General features: G+C 40.3%; 1 protein-coding gene across 1 annotated transcript in view; it reads right to left on the bottom strand.

Annotated features, from left to right (window-relative positions):
• Positions 1 to 19,329, bottom strand: part of Pla2g4a (phospholipase A2 group IVA) — a 141,080-nt gene that overhangs the window by 63,598 nt on the left and 58,153 nt on the right. The window contains exons 4-5 of the mRNA XM_050162916.1: positions 6,662 to 6,810; positions 5,510 to 5,623 (exon numbers count right to left, since the gene is read on the bottom strand). Of these exons, the coding sequence (XP_050018873.1) occupies positions 5,510 to 5,623; positions 6,662 to 6,810 (263 nt within the window). The remainder of the gene's footprint in view (positions 1 to 5,509; positions 5,624 to 6,661; positions 6,811 to 19,329) is intronic.

The raw sequence follows: 19,329 nt of genomic DNA, 5'->3' as shown, positions 1-19,329 counted from the left end.
TGCTGGGTTCTGACCCACTGAAACTGTTCTTCCTCCATGCATCAAGTCTCTCCTCCTTATCCTTAGCTAGAAATGGCATTCCTGAACATGTTGTGCCCATCCAAGATGATGGCTTCCCTGAGGCAGTTCCTGAGGTCATTCTGATGAGGACTGTCCTCTACCCTGAGAGTGAGTCACGCTGGTCACATTTTTCTTCAATGAAAAGCTGAGCCTTTGATGTCCGGGCTACCCACAATGGCTGTAATGTATTGCCGTCTGTCCCTTTGAGACCTAGTCTCTTGCCCTTCTTTATTTCTCGGCACTGGAGCCATCCTCCTTGCAGTTACTTAGCCTGCCAGACCGTCTGGGCCTCTAGACTACATTAGTTAGTTTATTGTTATTATAACCATGGTAGCTAGGTATGTTATAAAGAACATAGGTTTGCATAGGTTAGCTAGTTTCAGAGGCTGAAAGTCCAAGTGAGGATGCTCCAATTAAGGCCATGACAGATGGTATGGAAACAATTGAAACACCCAGAGATTATGTCAGGAACAAGGAACCAGAAAGTGCTGAGGCACTAGTTTTGTTCATTTAACAATTCCTCAACTCCCAAGGATGGCCAGCATCAATCCCATAATGACATACCTCCCCCCATATGTTAAGAGCTCCAATCTCCCACCTATCAACAGTGCCATACACTCTTAGTTCTGGACTCCTAAGAGGACACACTGAAACCATAGGAAGGGTCTTCCTACCTCGGATCTCTTCTGCCCCTAACCTCTGAGATCCCTTTCCCAGCCACATTTTCTAGAGTGTCATTTGCTACCCTCTTTACCTTGCACATACGCAACCCCTTCATTCTTCTTCCCTGGCTTTACACAGCATTGGCTGTTCTCACCAACAGAAGCATCTCTCCCTGTTTTAACTTGCATTTCATCTGGTTTACTACACAGAATATGAGCTCTGTGAGGACAAAGATGCTTGCTTGTTTGCTCATGTTTGAAATCAGTAGCCAAAGAGTGGCTTCGCATTGCTGGGTGTTCCGTGGTTATTTGTGAATAGATGGGAAACAGATGACAAACAAACACAGCAGTAGAATGTTCATTACACAACGTGAAAGCATTTGCAAAGAATGAGCAACCTAATAAACAAGTGGTTTATTTCTTTAACTTTAGGCACGTATTTTCTTTACTAGGCACATGGTACTCAAAACGATAATATATAGATCCTGAATGGTACTCACTGATAGAGTGAAGTGCTTAGCGGTCAAGCATGGCGCTGTCCGCCATCTGCTTATAAAAGTACCAAAGGGATCATCTGATGGATGAATGAAGAGATGAAGTGTGTGGCAAACATATGCAGCAGGGAAATGTAAACCGCAGGACACGATGGCAGTTGTGTGTCTGCTCACTGTAGAAACATTTGAGGGATTTATATTTGAAAACCTTTAGAATAAAATCTGGGGAGGGGGAGGAATTAGAATGCTTTAGAGAGGCCTTCTTTCCTGGCTGTATGTACCAGAAAACTTCAGCTGCGCAGTTGTCAGAATGGTTGGGGGTGTTGCTGCTGTATTGTTGTTGTTTTATAGTTCATCTAGTGTGTGTGTGTGTGTGTGTGTGTGTGTGTGTGTGTGTGTGTATACTTGTGGTCTCCTATACATGACACAAGCACTTTCATGTGAAGGTGAAAGGACAACTTGGGGAAGTTCCTTATCTCCCTCCATCATGTGGTTCTTGGGTCAAAACCAGGTTGTTAGGCGTGACAGAAGGTGCCTTTACCCACTGAGACAGCTCTCCAGCCCTTTTTCGTTATTTAAGATAGGATCTATGGAGGCCACACTGGCCTGAGAATCATTATCTTCCTGCCTCAGCCTCCCTTGCGCTCACAATTCCGGCATGTGCCACCACACCCAGCTCTGTTACGTTGCTTTATGGAATTTTCTTCCTGATAAGTATCACTAGCTAGTGCTGAGTGATTATTCATTTCCTCATTGTTGCCTCTTTACCAACCTTACGAGAATATGAGGACACAGCGGCCATGCCATTTGCTGTGTGCTCATCACGAAGCAAGTCACATGGAACACACAAGCACATCGCCTGCTACTCATCATTGTACACATGGCTATCCACTTTTCCAACAGATTCTTGCATTTCTGAAAAGGACCTCTGTGCCTCTCTGATACTTAGCAAGTTTGGGGCATACATAAGAACTCACATTCTCCTCAGAGTAAAGCTTGTCATTGCACTGACAAAGTCCAAATTTTGAAATTACATAATATGCAAACGAAAAAGCTTTTCTCTTGCTCTTTTTACTTTTAATATCTGCAAAACAAGAGAATGTGCAAGTTTCTTTGGGAACGCGATCAAAATAAAGTAAGCCAGAGAGCAGCGTGGAAAGAACGCATTCTAAGCCCTCATTTTAAGGGTGGAAGTGAGGCTCAGAGAAAGCAAACGATAATTCAAACATGTAGAAGGAAAACAGTGACTGGACAAACAAGATTTCAGGCTCCAAATCCCCAAATGGCCGAACTGTCCCTGGGAGTCAGTCCATGTCCACTTGGAGGTCCTTGTTGAGTCTCCAGCTGTCTCCTGGCCATAGACACCACTCTGTGTTGAGTCAGATTAACTTTCAGATGCCAGAAGTTTGAGGGAACTTGGACTAGTAATGTCTTGGCTTGTAATTTTTGTACTTTTTCACCAAGGCTAAGTGCTCTTCTTATACCATATTGTCACACTCATCTTCAGAATTTATTGAAACCTGCACTCTCGGAGCATTCCCTGGTGGATCGTTCTGTCTTCAACATCTGTGTGAGCAGTACAGACAGAAAACCACCCACCTAGGGCAGATCCTATCTCAGGAAATGAAGAGGAAGGCACGGCTCCCATAGGGCACTCCCACATAATTCAAGGAAGAGCCCCAGACTTTTCCTTCAACCAGCAATTCCCCTTCTCCTAAGGACCACCCCAGCTCATCAATTCAAAGGATTGACTTCAAATACAAACCACAAGGGATTCTAGAGAGAGAAGTCATAAAAAAAAAAGAAAAGGAAAAAAAAAGTTGGCTAACTATGTCCCAGACACACTACGCAAAGCAATTACATAACCTACTTTGAATTCAGGAATGTAGGAAGCCTCTTCAGAGCTTGGGGGTTATACAACTTAGCCATAGGACATGACGGAAGGGGGTGGACCATATTCTTTTTCTCTATAATGTCTTCTTTCGTAATCAGGTTTTGGATCAGGTATTGCAAATAAAAGAGCTGTTTACCCCTTGCTTACAATGCTTTCTATAGACCTGTATTGAAAGCCCAGGCAGGACCACAATGTTCTGACCACCTCTGTGCCCTTTGGCCTACTACTAACACTGCGTACCTGGCAAGCCTTTAACTTGCCCCATCTTGCTTCCTTCCTTCAAGATTACGCTTTTGCAATTGCTTCTGTCTAGAATGCTCGAAACTATTTCTCTGCCTCCTGAAAAACTACTCTCTTCTCAAGGCATATCAGCAACAAAAACAAAACACAGTCATACATAGTGTGTAATATGTACCAGACACTGCTGTATGGTGTATGCATACATATAGCATATTTACTATTTATATGTTTTAAATATCACTGCATACTTAATGTAGAATACACAATATAATTACTTTTAAACCAATTAAATGATGTATAGTTTATATTTTATGCAATAAATTATAACAAGTTATCATTAAATTTATATGATATTCTTTGTTTTAATGTATATAGTTATCATAATAAATCCCATATAAGATATTATCTCTATTTTTACAGATGGATGAGTCACAAAGGAACTACTAAATTTCCACGATGAGAAAGATAATAAGAAATTCAAAGGCCAAATGGACTACCTTCAGATGTCAAGGTGTTAACCACCATGTTCACTATTCAAACTGTTCAAACCACCCGGGGCCTCATCTCACACAACAAACTTCCTTTATGCACGGACTCTCATTAGACTCTCTGTATAACTCACCGATATTTATCTCAGTGCATGGTGACTTATTATTACACACACACATGCACGCACACATGCACGCATGCACACACACACACACACACACACACACACACACACCTCCTTCTACTTCCCGTTACAACTCCATTCTCACCTCTAGCTCAGACAAAGAGAACTAAGAGAATAACTTCCTGTATATTGTTCCTGATATGTCTTGTACAAACACAATGGCTGATACCCTGTAGATTTTTGATAAATGTTTATGAAATGAATGAGTAACTGAAATGAAGTTAAAAGGTGTCCACAGAGAAGTAAGGCATCCATCTCTTGGTAGAAGACATGCCCTCCAGAGCAGGGAAAGGACCCGTGAGAAATGCACATATGGAGTTTCTCAGATTCTCAGGGTGACCAAATCATGTGGACTGTACAAGAAACCTGTGATCTAAGTTCACTTCTAAGTAAGTGTACGCACATGGGGTGCACATAAGTCATGCACAGCCTCTGCAGGCACATATAATTAATAATTCACTTCTCTTGGCCTATATAAATTTCATTACCACTGGAATTGGATAAATTGGGGAGTATAAATAACTCAGTCCCCAAAATACCACAGGTTACCCTCAGGGATCAAATAGGAAGAGGTTGTCTGAGGTTGCAATAGGGCAGACAACATGGAGGAGCTGAGAGTTAAGGGAGAAAGGTTTGTGTAAGTAGAGGAGCCTGAAGTCATTCTAAGGATGAGTGAAAATGGACATCCTTGGACATGATAAAATGTTTTTACTGCCTCACCAGACAGTTACATGGCTCACCAAAAATTCTCTAATTCATTTCTTATGCATTTATCATACATTAAGATACACTGAGTTTGTTCTGCACAAATCATTTACCCAATGCTTTTATTATTCATAAATGAGTATCAAATTGTGACAACCCTAAAAGTGTAAAGATAATAAGAATAACCCAACACCACTCCTTCTGACCTTTCTATGATGTGACCCTAATTATCTGAGTCAGAATTCTTTTCTTAGACATATTTAATTTATAGCAATATATTCAATATTACCTTGTATGTTTATTATAGTAATAGTAAATACATATTCCAACAAAATAGCACACTATGTTGGAATAGTCTGCGTTTGGCAACATCTTATGATCCCAAATGCTTTGTATTGGTGGATCCTCTGGTGGAGACCAAAGCTGTGGCTTAACTTCACTCTTATTACTTGGAACAACAACAACAAAAAAATTAATGCCTCATAGTATTTATCACCTCAATCAAGGTTTACTTATAGAATGATGAGAGACTAGCATAGGGGTCTCTGGCTATAGCTCAATGGTAGGGTGTTTGCTTAGCCTGTGAAAAGCCCTGGATCCATGCTCCAGCTCCCCAAAGAGTGACAAGAGAGCACAAGGTTAGGGCAGGAAGGAAACGAGCAAACAAAATAAAAGGTAAAGCATTCTCCAAGGAAACATGTTTCCAAGATTAAGCACCGCTTTCTAAAATAAATCAATGCATACAGAACGTGGAGTGGGGAGTGGCTCTGCAGCTACTCACTTGGTTGAAAACAAACGGGACTTCTTTCTTCTCTCCCACCTTCATAGACGATACAGGAAATGTAGCTGTGCCCAGGGTTTCATCCATGATGTAATTGGCATCCATCAATGTGATCTACAAAGCAAAAGAGAGTGTAAGCACTTTCCAGAAATCTTATCTAAAATCTCTATCATGGCGGACTAGCATGATGGCGGGGCAGTTAAGAGCTCTAGATGTTCTTTCCAAAGGGTCTAAGTTCAATTCCCAGTACCCACATGGTGGCTCACAATGATCTGTAACTTCAGTTCTAGGAAATTTAATGCCCTTGTCTCACTTCCACAGGGCATTTATGCAGGAAATGCATTCTCCAAATAAAATTTAAAAACAAAGTACTATAAAACTGTTATTCAGGCTTAAAAATAATGTTCCTGGCTAGGTGAGGTTACATAAAATTTTTAACACCAGCACTCAAAGAGCAGGGCAGGCCGATAACTAGATTTTGAGGCCAACCTGGTCTACACAGCAGGTTCTATGTCACTCAAAGATGGAAGCAAGAGCTGTCTCAAAACATTTAATTTAAAAAATCTAAAGTGTTTAATATTTAACAGTCCCTTAAGGTCCTCATGTTTTGTTTCTGTTGTTGTTTGTAATCACAGTCCCTTAAGGCTACATACATCAGTCCATTCTCTACACACATCCCTAGAGCTCTCAATATTTAACACACAATACTTTCTTTTTTTTTTCCTTCTCAATATGGGATTTCTATTTGAAGCAACAAATTCCACATATTTCTAATGGACCACTATTTACAACAATGGAAGTTTATTCTCTCTAGGATTTGAAATATGAAAAAGAAATTAATACAGAAAAGCAATGCAACTTTTTTTTTTAAAAAAAAGCCATGTATATATATCTTAAAAGCAATGGATAATATTTATATCCTGCTTTTTAAAATCTCATCTTTAGAACAGAAGAAACACCCTCTCCGAAGTGCATAAGCATCCAGGGAATCCACGTGGACACTCACATAGCTTCACACATACCATGCGGCCCAGTAAGCATGGCACCCAGCTCACAGACAACCACAAGGGGAAAGAAGGCAGCGGGGAAGAGGCAAGGCGTCTCTCGCCATAGGAATGAGCACTGTGCACAGCCCCCAGATGATTCACTTACCTCCAAAACATTTTCCTGATTAGGATCCAAAATGAACTCAAAGCTCTCATTCCACACAGGGTTTATGTCATTATTGAAGTGTCTTGTTCTCTTCCGGCTGTCGGGGGTTGTAGAAATGAAGAGTTCCACGTAAGGATCTGGAGTGTCCACTACGGGCAGTAAAGGGAGGAGAAGGGGAGAAACGTGTAATTAATTCATGGTCCCGCTTTTTGTTAATATAAGTTGCTAGCTTATTCCCAGTATGTCTGCATTACTAGAAACCAAAATGTGACCAGACACAACAGAACATCACGGGTTAGAAACTTTTACATAGTCTGTCCCTTCCTTCCATTACAAACCACTGAGAAGGAATCATTTATAAAGCTATCTACCCGGAAACGCCTTCATCTCGAGGGCTGGATCCTGCCTGTTACCCCACAATGACAGGAACCTCACTTACCTAACTTTATAGCATGACCCTCAACATGGGACCATGATGAGGACAAGATCACAGACTCGAGAACATGATATTTGTCTCCATTAGAGGAATCCTCTTGTTCTGCTTACGAAAGTGACAAGAGCCAGTGCAGAGGAGATGGGCCGCTGACAGGCTGCCTGGGGCTGCTCCGAGAGGCAGCAATTCTACTGGCAGTCCGTCTGTGTTTACTATGATGGTGTTTGCTCAAATTACAGTGAGACGTCTTCAAAAATGAAAGCCTTTTCTATGTCACATAAAAGTCCACTTGAGTCGAGCTTATATGTGTTCCTTTAGATACAGAAACAGCTGCGTGCAAAGGAGCTATTTTATGTTATTCCCACCACATTTATACTTTAGCTAAGTGACTCAAACAGTTTAAATAAAGATTGCTCCCTCTTCTGGGAGTCCATTAACTCCTTTGATAATCTGACAACACTGTTGATACTTTTATTGTACTGATGAAATGATACATCTGTCTTATCCTATGAGACCATAAATACCTTGAGAGCAAGGATCATATCCTTCCTTTATGCTTTCAGAATCTGGCAATAAAAAAAACTGCCATAGTAAAATATAAGCTCTGTCGCTTTTCTTTAATATATCCTTTCCTACATGGCCACTGTAGTTGGTAACCACAAATACCAATAACTACATGATAGTGCATGGTAGTTTTTTTCAGTACATGTTTATTTCATTTAAACCCCACATTACAATACAGTGACTACTATATTTTAGTGCATCTTATGAAATAAACAGGAACTGAGAAGTGTCGTGCAATCTATCCTCTGTCCTACAGCTAAGCGTCAGAGGAAGATCTTGAACTTGGGTCACTAATTACATCAGCCACGGTCTTAATGACATCTTGTCCTTAGGAAATAAGGGAGAGATCGTAAAACACGGATTTCCACAGAAAGAAGAGCTGGACAAAGAGAGACAAGAAAATAAGGATATATAAATAGCTTTCCAGCTAATACCAAGCAATGGGCATCACTCGGGGCAACTGGCACATGTACTCAAAAGACTGGGATCAAGAGAGACCCTATCAGAGAAAAAGGAAATACAAGCTGAGCTATCCTGCTACCAATGCTGACTGATCCCTACTACACACAACAGGCAGGTATGAGGAAGGAATAAGGACCATGCCCTGCAGCAATATTTCACAAATTTCACCTATGACCCTGAGTTGTACTCACAAACTAAGGATCATTGACATTGTCTACAACGCATCTAATACTGCGTTGGTCTGCACCAAGACCCTCATGCAAGAATGGTAATGGGCAGGTGAACTGTATTCTAAGGCTCATTGTCTTTAATGCAGTCTAGCTGACATGGACACAGGACAGCTTCTGACTAAATTCCACTTTGGAGAAGAGGCATTTCTCATCTTTTCTAAGGAAGCTGTTACATTTCCTAGACCAAGGAAGAGAAGCTAAGAAACAGTAACGCAGCCACAAAGTCTAATGAGAGAAATGCACAGGGGAGGCTCCGCCCCCACAACTTGCTCCTTTTCCTCCACACAGTTCTCCACGGGTTAGGATGCCAAGTCAGGAGCAAATCAATGTATTTAGAGGAACCACAGCAGCCAAAGATCATAAAGATAAACAGGCTTTCTTCTGTGGAACCAGTAAATACAAGACTTCAAAGAGAATAGTCATATGACACAGAAAACTATATGTAAAAAGGAACAAAGCTATTTATTGCCCCACTGGGTCAATCCTTTTCCACAGAACCATTTGATGGGGTGAGGGGTGTTTTCAAATATATTTCCAGAAGAATATTAAGGGGATAAAGTAAATTCTCACCCTAGAATATAAAAGCTATGTGGAAGGCTTATGGATGGTAAACATTCATTCATTCCTTTATTCATTCATTCATTCAATGCACTTGGAAGCTCCCACTGTATGCCAAGAATTGCCTGTCAAAAGGCATGTTCTCTTTGACAAAGAGCCAAGCCCTAAACTGTAGATTTGAAATATGAAAGTGAGTCAAAAGGGAATAGCCTAATTTTAACACCAAAGTAAATGGCAGACAAGCAGATACACCACACTGGTGACTCCCAACTCACTCACCCAGGTGGTTATGCAAAACCAGGTCAAACTGTAGGTGGGGAAATTGCTATGAAGCTTAATATTTGAATCTTTTCTCAAAGACATTTTTATTTTGTTTTATGTTCATGAACGTTTTGCCTACATGTATGTATGTCCACGGCATATGTCCTGGTGTCCATGAAGGTCAGAAGAGGGCATCAGATCCCTGAGAACTAGAGTGAAGGACAGTTATAAGTTACCATGTAGGTGTTAGCAATTGAATCCAGGTTCTCTACAAGAGCAACAAGTGTCCTTAACCATTGGGTCATCTCTCTAGCCCTTCATCTGAGTCTCGGAGGAAGAAGGGAAGGTCACAAAACAGACACGGAGGTAACAGGAAGCAGAAGGTAAAGTTACTTGGAAGAAACCCAATAAGAAACGGAAGTGGCGAATGGAAGTGGAAAGTGTCAATTAACCACATGACCATTTTCTGTGAGTTTAAACTCTCAGGGCTTGCCTTAGCTTAAATCACTTTAACCCAGACAAAACAAAATGGAAAATGATGTTAGAAGATACTAGTACCACCTTGATAGGTCAAAACATCAAAAGACATTTTGGAAACTTAGAATCCAGTTCAATAATGTGCCTCTATCTTGCCAGTATTTATTTTATTTTTAAATCAAGTCAGAGGGAATAGCTAAGAATGTTTGTCGAGAGTGGCATGCTCTCTAGTTTCTCCTTTGCTTCCCCAGCCAATGGCTTCGAAGTTGAAATGTCAAAGGCTGACGGACAGATGAGATGGAAAACTACTAGCTGCTCCACACTCTGGTTTTGCAGTCTCCTTCTCTGCTAACAGTGTAAGCCAAGAGACACTGCACCCAGGATCAAAGAAACTTTTAAGGGATGAGTTTTAACGTTCAAGTCCAAGTCATCTTACCCACAGTAATGACTGGAATAGTGGTACACTTAAAATCTGGGAAGAGGAAAGTCAGTCCACGTTAACAGCAAAAACCTAGCTCAATGCTTTAGAGAATTTCCTAGAAATGCATTTTTTTTTTAATTAAAAGGCCAAAAGAGAACCCCTGGTGCCACACATCTATTTCATGACTTTGCAAATTAATACCAGCAGGGCCATTCATTGATGTTGAACCACTAATCAGTAACCAGTGCTTACCTAAATTGTTTCCAGGGAAACAAGCAATGAAGCAAAGATATGTGTGGGCCGAAGCTCTTCTGCATCTCCTCCTTTTATCTACATCTTGACAAACAAAACTGATGGGGGTGTAGGATAAAGACCATTTCTATTATTATAAAATGGCATGAAGCTACATGCAACTGGAAATAGTTTCAGAATTCCATGGCTCTGAAACTTACTCATAAACTCTCGTGGTTTAAGGAGCGCCTGCCTGAAATCAAGCAGCTCCATCTGTCGCTCAGTTTATCCAGGTCATAGACAATGTGATTCACGACGGGAGCTCCTGAACTCCTACTTCTGTTTTACAAGCATCTACTGCTTTTTTTCCACTTCTACTTTACCCCAGAACAATTTAAACCCCTTGATTGACAAAAAGTTGTTGAGTAATTTGCTGATTTGGGGAATGAAGGATTAAAAAAAAAGATCTCAAAAAGAAGGGTCCCCAAAAATGCAAAGTCAACTTTACCATAAGTGGTAGTGGGGTTAAAACTGTGTTTCTCATGTTTCAGAACATTGAATTACCTTCCCAGAATCATGTGCAGTGGCTTGTAAAATTGTAAACTGGAACTTGGAATGTCTGAGGCTTTCTCTAAATGTGTAAAGTCTTGGGTTTGCCCCAGAACCACACAGGAACAAAGGAAGAAATGGAAAAAGGAAGGAAGGGAGGGAGGGAAAAAAGGAGGGGGGAAAGAGGAATAAAAAAGAAAAGGAAAATGTAGGTCCCTTCATCTCCTATCAGAATTTTCAGATTGGCTGATAAATCTTCATTTTTGATAACATAATCAGATTCTTATACATACCACACATTTCACAGCCAAGGATTTAAGATATAAGATTAGAATAAACTAAACAATAGCAGTATAATAACACTCATATACACATCTGCCATAAGGAAGGCAACAAACACCTTGGCCTTCCATACATGAGTTACTCTGTCCTACACTGCATTAAGCGCAATCCAGTTAAGCCATTACTGCTTCTCTCCAACCATTAAAGAAATTTGCATGCGGCCACATGAAAAGGATCTCCAGGAATAACGTAAAGTAGATATGCTGGTTGGTAATTTGTTTGCGATCATAACCTGATATTTTTAAATATTATATCAAGTTATAGTAATTATATTTTGATTATATTTTATATTAATTATAATAAAAATAATATATTAATATCAGGTCATGAACTGATATTAAATATTTTTCAACTGTCACTAAACGAGAAAGATCAAATATTTGGTAAAAATTCATTGAAAGACATGCCTATGAATGCTCCCAAATGTAGCCATTTATTTGAAAGTTTTATGATTAGTAACAATGACAATCAGACATGGGAATCCCTGGCAGCTTTGGGGACTGTTAGGTCCTTGTGTGGGCTGCCATAGCCTCTAGGATAGTAGGGTCAGCAACACCACTTAGCCATGACTTTGAAAAATTAAAAAAAAATAAGCAGTTTAGTTCATTTCTTAATCTCAATTTTTTATCTGAAAAACAAAATGATAGCAGATTTTAACTGGCAAGATTGCTTATTTTTATAATCTGGACTTCCACTCATGACACCACCACTGAAATTAAAATATAGCCCGCCACCCTACCTCTTTAAGAATCTCCCCTCTCCCTCCTCAGCATTCACTTCTACAGTACCTTCTAGCGCCACAGAGTATTTTTGCCTAATTTCATCTTCATTTAAACAAAAAGAAGCACACAGTATATAAACTGGGTCTCATTCTTTCGGACTACCATTAAATTTGGAAGGTTTGTTTATACTGACCTATACAGAATAATTTCCAAAGAAGCTCTCAACAGCTATTTACAGTCTTAAAAAATACTTAATTTGGGGCTGGAGGAATGTGAAGGTTCATCAGTTAAAAACACATACTGCTCTTGCAGAGGACCCAAGATCGGTTCTCAGTTCCAAGCACCCACATCGGGCAGCACAGAGAACAGCTTGCAACTCCAGCTCAAAAGGCTCTGATGCGTTCTTCCGGCTCCACAGGCGCCCGTGAAAGTGGAATTTTCTTTCTCTCCTACCAACTCCCAAATCACGAAACAGAGACTCATTAATTATGAAAGATTGGCCAATAGCTTAGGCTTATTTCTAACTAACTCTTATACTGAAATTAACCCATTTCTACTAATCTACTTTTTGCTTCAAGCCTTTATTACCATTACTGTGTACATCCTATGTTGCTTTCCTGTTTCCTCCATCCCGGGCTGGCAACTCCTGCATCTCCACCCTTCTTCCCAGAGTCCTTTCTGCCTCCAAAATCCTGCCTAGCTATGGGCTGTGTAGCTTTTTATTAAATCAAACCGAGTGTCAAATCTTCACAGTGTATATTCCACAACACATCTGTACTCACATGTCCACACACAGTTAAAAATAAAATAAATCATTAAAACTATTTTTAAACATATCATGTGGCCTCCTCATTCTCTATAGAATTCTGTAGAATAATTCAACTCAGATCTTACACGTAATGACTGGGGTTTCCGTAGCAGCTAAAATGTGTTTCTTCCCCCCAAGGCTGCAGAGGTGGTACAGACAGGAGAGGGGTGAGGTTTTTGATTACACGTTCACCTGTCCCTTCCTGCCGAGTAAGATATTTTAAAAAGATTCTTTCCCTTCCCATCAGGCTGAGTCAGCTCTTGGTTTCCTTTAAAAGCTGTCCATTAAGGACTCTGGCTTATACCAAATCTCACTGTGTCTCAGTCACATCTTCGGCCTGTCTCCATTATGAGGCCTTACCTATATTCTTATGGCCCTGGAAATCCTCCACAAATGCACAAAACAAACCCACATCCTTTCCAGCCTTCTTTCTCTATACACAACACAAAACAGAAACTGAATGTAAAACTTGCCATTGCCCCTGAGTTTCTTCTTTGACTTTGCGGCACTATCATTTATAGCTACTGGAGTTGGAGAGGGGACTCCTTTACTTTGCCTCCGAGTTTTTTACATTCGATCTTGGTTTCAGTTTTCACACTTTAGAAATGAACCTTCCATCTAGCTTTTTAGTAATAATTCCCCTCACACCACTACCTCAGTTAACCAAGCACCGCTTTGCCTCGGACATAATGAAATCCTGCAGCGGCTAACTAATGTAGAAGGCACTCTCTAGAACACCAGCAGACTTGTATTCCTGAAGCACAATTTTTAACCTTTCACTCCCTTCACAGCGGCCTAAAATTGGTGGAAAAAAAGAACAAACCAGAAAGGTCCCTCGTCAACCCCAGGTTCTTCCAGGGTCAGTGACTCCTCGCGTACCACATACTGCAATACTACTTTTATACATTAACAGTAAAGTCAACAATGTGAGAACCCCTACATTTCAAACAATCTATCCATGTGTATCGAGGGCAGCAATCTTTGTTCACACAGCAGGACAGCATCTCAATCTGTGAACATCACCGTTTCTCTCCATGTTGAAAGTTACAAGTTATCAGAGCCACAGCTGCTGCTCTAATGTTCAAGATAAGAGTCCAAAGATGGTACAAGTGGGAATACTTGGAATGAAATGTTCTCTTCACACCTTATTGAATTGGTTCTTTCCTAGACAAGGAACTGCCTGTTCTGCTTTCCTATTCAATGAAACAGACAACTAAAATCCATGATCCCCAGGGGCTTGCATACATCCGTGTGATGATTTGAATAGTAAGGGACCCTATGTGTTTGAATACTTGGCCCATAGGAAGTGTCATTATTAGGAAGTGTAGCATTGTTGGAGTAGGTGCAGCCTAATTGGAGTATGTGTGGCCTTGCTAGAGGAAGTGTGTCACTGTGGACATGGGCTTTGGGGGCCTACGCTCAAGCTGTGCCCCAGTATGGCACACAGTCTCCTTTGCTGCCTGCAGATCAAGATAAAGAACTCTCAGTTCCTTCTCCAGCACCATGTCTGCCTGCATGCTGCCGTGTTTCCTGCCATGATGATAATGGACTGAACATCTGAACTGTAAGCCAGCCTTAATTAAATGTTTTCCTTTATAAGAGTTGTTGGGGTCATGATGTCTCTTCACAGCAACAGAATCCCTAAGAGAACCTGCATACAAGAAAGACAGTAACATTTCAAGATGCTGATTAGACATAACTACTTCCATGACAGACAAAAAGATAGACTCACAGACATTTACTGAGTCAAAGAAGATCAATCAGAAACAGGCTTTAATTCGGCTGGAGAGATAGCTCAGTGGTTACCAATACTCATCGCACATGCATGAGGATGGTCTCTGAATCCCAGGACAGACATCAAAACCTGGTGTGTTCCCTTGCATTTCTGCAGCCCAGTATTAAGTGGAGCAGAGACCAAGTGTGGATGAGAGAGTAGGCTATCTAGAGCTTACAGGCTGCCAGCCTGACCTAACATCATAAGCTGCAAGTTTAGAGAAAGACATTGCCTCAAAGAAACAAGGGACACTGGTAGAGAACAATTCCCTGCGTCTTCTTCTGGGGTCTACAAGTGTGTGTGTGCACAAGTACATATTATACCACACATTTAATGACACATATACATGCATGCCACACACATGCACAGAAAACGATAGATTTTAACTCAGTCTCTCTCCAGAGCAAATAAACCAATCTTATGCAATGTCTGCTTGTTCTCCACTGTAAACTTCATCATGAAAGGGATCATTTCCTTCTTATCCTCCACTGAATGATGGAATGATGAACCCAACAACAGTAAAGTATGAAATCCAAAACATCAGAAGAATATAATAGAGGGCTATCTAACAACGAGAGACACTGTGGAAGGGAGGGGTGTTACAGGATTACTATGTAATGTATCTCCACCCCCCCAATGCTTTTCTTTGTATTTCAAAATAAATTATTGTCAGCCACTTCTTCCAAACATATTTGTATTCAATCTGTATTTCCAAAATCAGAATGAAAGCAAATCCCGAGTTCTCCTGTAGAATCTCTTACCAGAACAGGAACCTATCAGGGAATTTGTTTCTAGGTAACAGACAATGCTTCCCCCAGAAAAGGTTCAGAACTGGAATCCTTATGTCTAGAAATACTGAAAGGCAACACCAAAGAACTGGGGAATGTGCAGAAGCAAGGGAAAAAATTCAACTGTAGATCTCAAGCAGAACTGAAGTTTTGGTGTTTGAATATGACCATTTTACTTAGGTCTCTGTGACAGCATTGTGTAAAAAAACAAAAATATCTTTGCATTAACTCTTGGGTCTGCAGAGACAGCTCAGTTGGCTAACTGCTTGCTGCTCAAACTTGAGGACCTGGCATCCACGCAAAAAACTGAGCATGATAGCACAGGCTTGTAATGTGAGCACTGGGCAGACTGAGATGGGTGGATCCCTGGAGCTCACTGGCCAGCCAAGCTAGCCTACTCAGGAAGTCCCAAGTTCTCACTCAGGTTCCATATCAAAAATTAGGAGGACAGCTCCAGACAAACAACACCTGAGACTGACTTCTGATCTCTACACACACATGCCCACATACACACATATACAGAACAACACTCAATACATTCTTATTGGGGGTCAAAAAATATATTAATTTATTTATATTGTTTTAACTAAAAAGATTCAGATATCTGAGAATTTTATTCTCCCTTAGGCACTAATGATGCCTTTTCATTGGAACAGAAGTTTTCAGCTTTGGCATACTGTTGCCTGAGTTGGTTAATTCTGTGTTCTGGACCACTGCTCCTTGCCTCTACCTGTTAGACAGATGCTAGGAGGAATTACCTAAAATAGAAACCTCATTTTTAATGAAAGTGTTTCCAAACATGATGTGATGAGCCTTGAGAGGGAAACTCACTCAAATTTAGAACCAATGCATTGGAATAAAACAATCCTTTCTACCTGATATTTAACTACTTGCAAAAAAATCACAAAATAAGTGAATTTCCCTACATGAAATCATTTAGACATATTAGGTCAATTTCATTTTTAAAACTTTTTCGAACCCTTTTCTCTAAATACAATTTTTATACATCCATTCTATAGCCAAGTGTCCACTGACATTATCCTCCTATCTCAAGCTGAAGTCAAGCTGTCTAGTCTTCCCTGGAGCTTACTCCAAGACTTTCTACAAGACTTCACAGATAGGCAGAAAGCACTGAAAGGCAAACCTGTCAAATGAATCCAGGGTACAGTAGACAGTCCCCAAACACAGCAGCTGTTAGATTATGGCCTGTGAGCATAACACCTTAAAGCAAATTATTAAATTCTAAAGTTAAAATAAAAAGAAGACAGGAGGTTTTGCTCAGTTGGTAGTATTTGCCTGATATGTCCAAAGGCTTGAGTTTGATCCCCACTTAAACTTCAAAATATTCCACATTGTATTGGCTTAGTCTTAGCTACATGAGACCACATCTCAAGAAAAACAAACAAGCAAAAAAAAAAAAAAACAACAATAACCAAAATCCAAACAGCAACAACAAAACCCACCATACTTGATAGAAGCACAGACAGGAATAAAGGAAGTATAAAATCCTGAGTACTTTGCTCAGCCCCTTCGGTATTTAACAAAGACCTATGCTCTGCCCATTGTGCCGCCATTTCATTCAGTCTTCATAAGGAACCTGGGAGGAAGAAGAGACTATCGCCTCGCTTACTCATTGCTATCGATGAGAATGGCTGAGTAGTTTGTCCAAATTCACAGTTGACAAACAGCGGAGAGGACACTTGAACCTGAGCAATACACAAGAATCCTGCCTCCAACCTCTCTGCACAGCTTTCTCTTCAGCGTAAAACCCAATTCAGTGTGCTTACCGGCCACAGATAGGGTGTTTTTCTTATTTTTTTCCAAGGTATAGGCACGCACTGATTACGGGGAGATATTTGACATTTACTGCTGAGGACACGGATGGAAGAAACCTACTGGAATAAGCCTGGGTTACGTTTCCTTAATATTTCTTTCCTAAAGTCAAAATTCTGTTGCTGCTATTACATTTTGCATCTGAATTTTAACTGGAATTTATTTCACTGAAGCCTGCCTGTAATCACAGCACTGGAGAGGTAGAGACAGAACAATGTAATATTCAGTGTTCAGAGGTCATCCTCAGTCACATGGAGTTCAAGATCAGCTGGACAAACAATCAAACAAACAAAAACCCTTTAAATATTTTGATATATGAAAGGAAGTATAAAACATAAAAAATACTACCATTTTATGTTCAGTAATACTCCAAATAGATCTCAACTACATTTAGTTAGTCATTCTAATCCCTACGTAATTAAAAAAAAAACAAACAGTTTTTTTTCTTTCAGAGAAAACTGTAAAACATGAAGGTCTAGTAAAGTAATATGCTAGACATTTTCATACAAATGTTCAAACTTTTAGAGCAGCAAGGTCATTTTATTTGACACAGAAACTTTAAGAAAACAAATTTCAATGAACATGTCTGTGCATACCTTTTATCCCAGCACTCTCGAGGCAGAGGCAGGTGGATCTCTGTGAGTTCAATGCCAGACTGGCCTACAAAATGAGCTCCAATACAGCAAGAGATGTTATACAGAGAAACCTTATCTCAGAGAGAGAGAGAGAGAGAGAGAGAGAGAGAGAGAGAGAGACAGACAGACAGACAGACAGACAGACACACACACACACACACACACACACACAGAAAAAGATGTTGGGCCAAAATTATCTCAGGGCCTGTACCTCGAGGCCTGTAGGACAGAGAAAAAAGCCTGGCTCGAGTTTGAAAGATAGTCTCAAAGCTACCGAGTGAGAATGAGACAGCAAAATCTAGGTAGACACCCCTCCAGCCAGAGGGAGGGCTTGGCTGTCTATCATCGACCAGAGGTACCCTTACATCAGAGGATGTCACTTAACCTACATAAGCTGACGCTCACAGTAATAAACTGAGTTCCTGCTTTGACTTGACTCCCTAGCACATTGATTGTCCTACATTGTGGAGCTGTGGAAAGGGCAGATAGTGTACTCACCTTTTCCTGGGGAATAAGGCTAAGGAGGCCTAGGAGACAGAGAGAGAGAGAGAGAGAGAGAGAGAGAGAGGAGAGAGAGAGAGAGAGAGAGAGAGAGAGAGAGAGAGAGAGAGAGAGAGAGAGGAAATTTAAGAAACATTTAAACTCATTTTAATTTAATCCCATTATATTTTAATCACAAACTTTTAGGTAGAGAGTAAGCTTTTCCAACAAAAAGAATGCACTTAGCACACACAAAGAAGACTGAGTACAACTCAACTAAGAACCATCTGAAAAAAAAATGTCCTGTTCCCACGTGATAGATCATTAACATTTCAAAGTATACATTAAAAACAAAAGCAGGGACATAAAGAGGAAGATGCTCCTATATGTTACAAGGATGATTAGCAAGTGAATAATTAGGTGGCGGCTGGAACTTGCAAAGCAGTCACGTGTAGTGTGTCCTGATGGGACTGGTAATAAACTCCAACTCTATACACTTATACTATTGCAAATATACCCCTATTGAATAAATGGGGTGAAATTCCATACACTCGGTAAAATTCCACTCAGCCAATGTTGTTGAAATGCACTTATTAACTGAGTTCATAAGACCTATATTCACACAAACAAAAAACTCTTAAACTTTAAACATAGAGGAAAGCATCCAAAGGCACTCATGAGGCATCTGACAACTTGCATAGGATGTGGCACTCTAAAAGGGTGAGGCAAACATTCTACTTTTGCACTTGGTACTTCTCCACATTCCCTTCATGGTCACATAGAGTGGACATGTGAGAGAGACATGTAACGAGCCATTTGACTCATCCTGAAATTGTCTTCTACGAAATGACCACTGGGAAAGAATTTCATTAGATTTAGAGCCCTTTAACTTCTGGGTGGACTCAGAAACATTCCAAAGACATTAGTAAACTCTATTAAAACTCATATTTAGCCATAACCTAAAGGCTAACCCTAGAGAAACAAATTACCAAATACACACTTTAGACTCACAAATGAGAAACATCGATGCCAGTTACAAAGAATAAGATCTGAAACTCCATAATTAATGTACAAAATTGTGAATAAATACTTCTGTATGA

The sequence above is a fragment of the Alexandromys fortis genome, unplaced genomic scaffold (genome assembly GCF_014885135.2).
Source record: "Alexandromys fortis isolate MF-2015 unplaced genomic scaffold, M_Fortis_MF-2015_v1.1 scaffold_126, whole genome shotgun sequence".
NCBI classification, from domain to species: Eukaryota; Metazoa; Chordata; class Mammalia; order Rodentia; family Cricetidae; genus Alexandromys; species Alexandromys fortis.
Note: the sequence above shows the minus strand (reverse complement) of the source record. Positions and strands in the feature narration are given on the sequence as shown.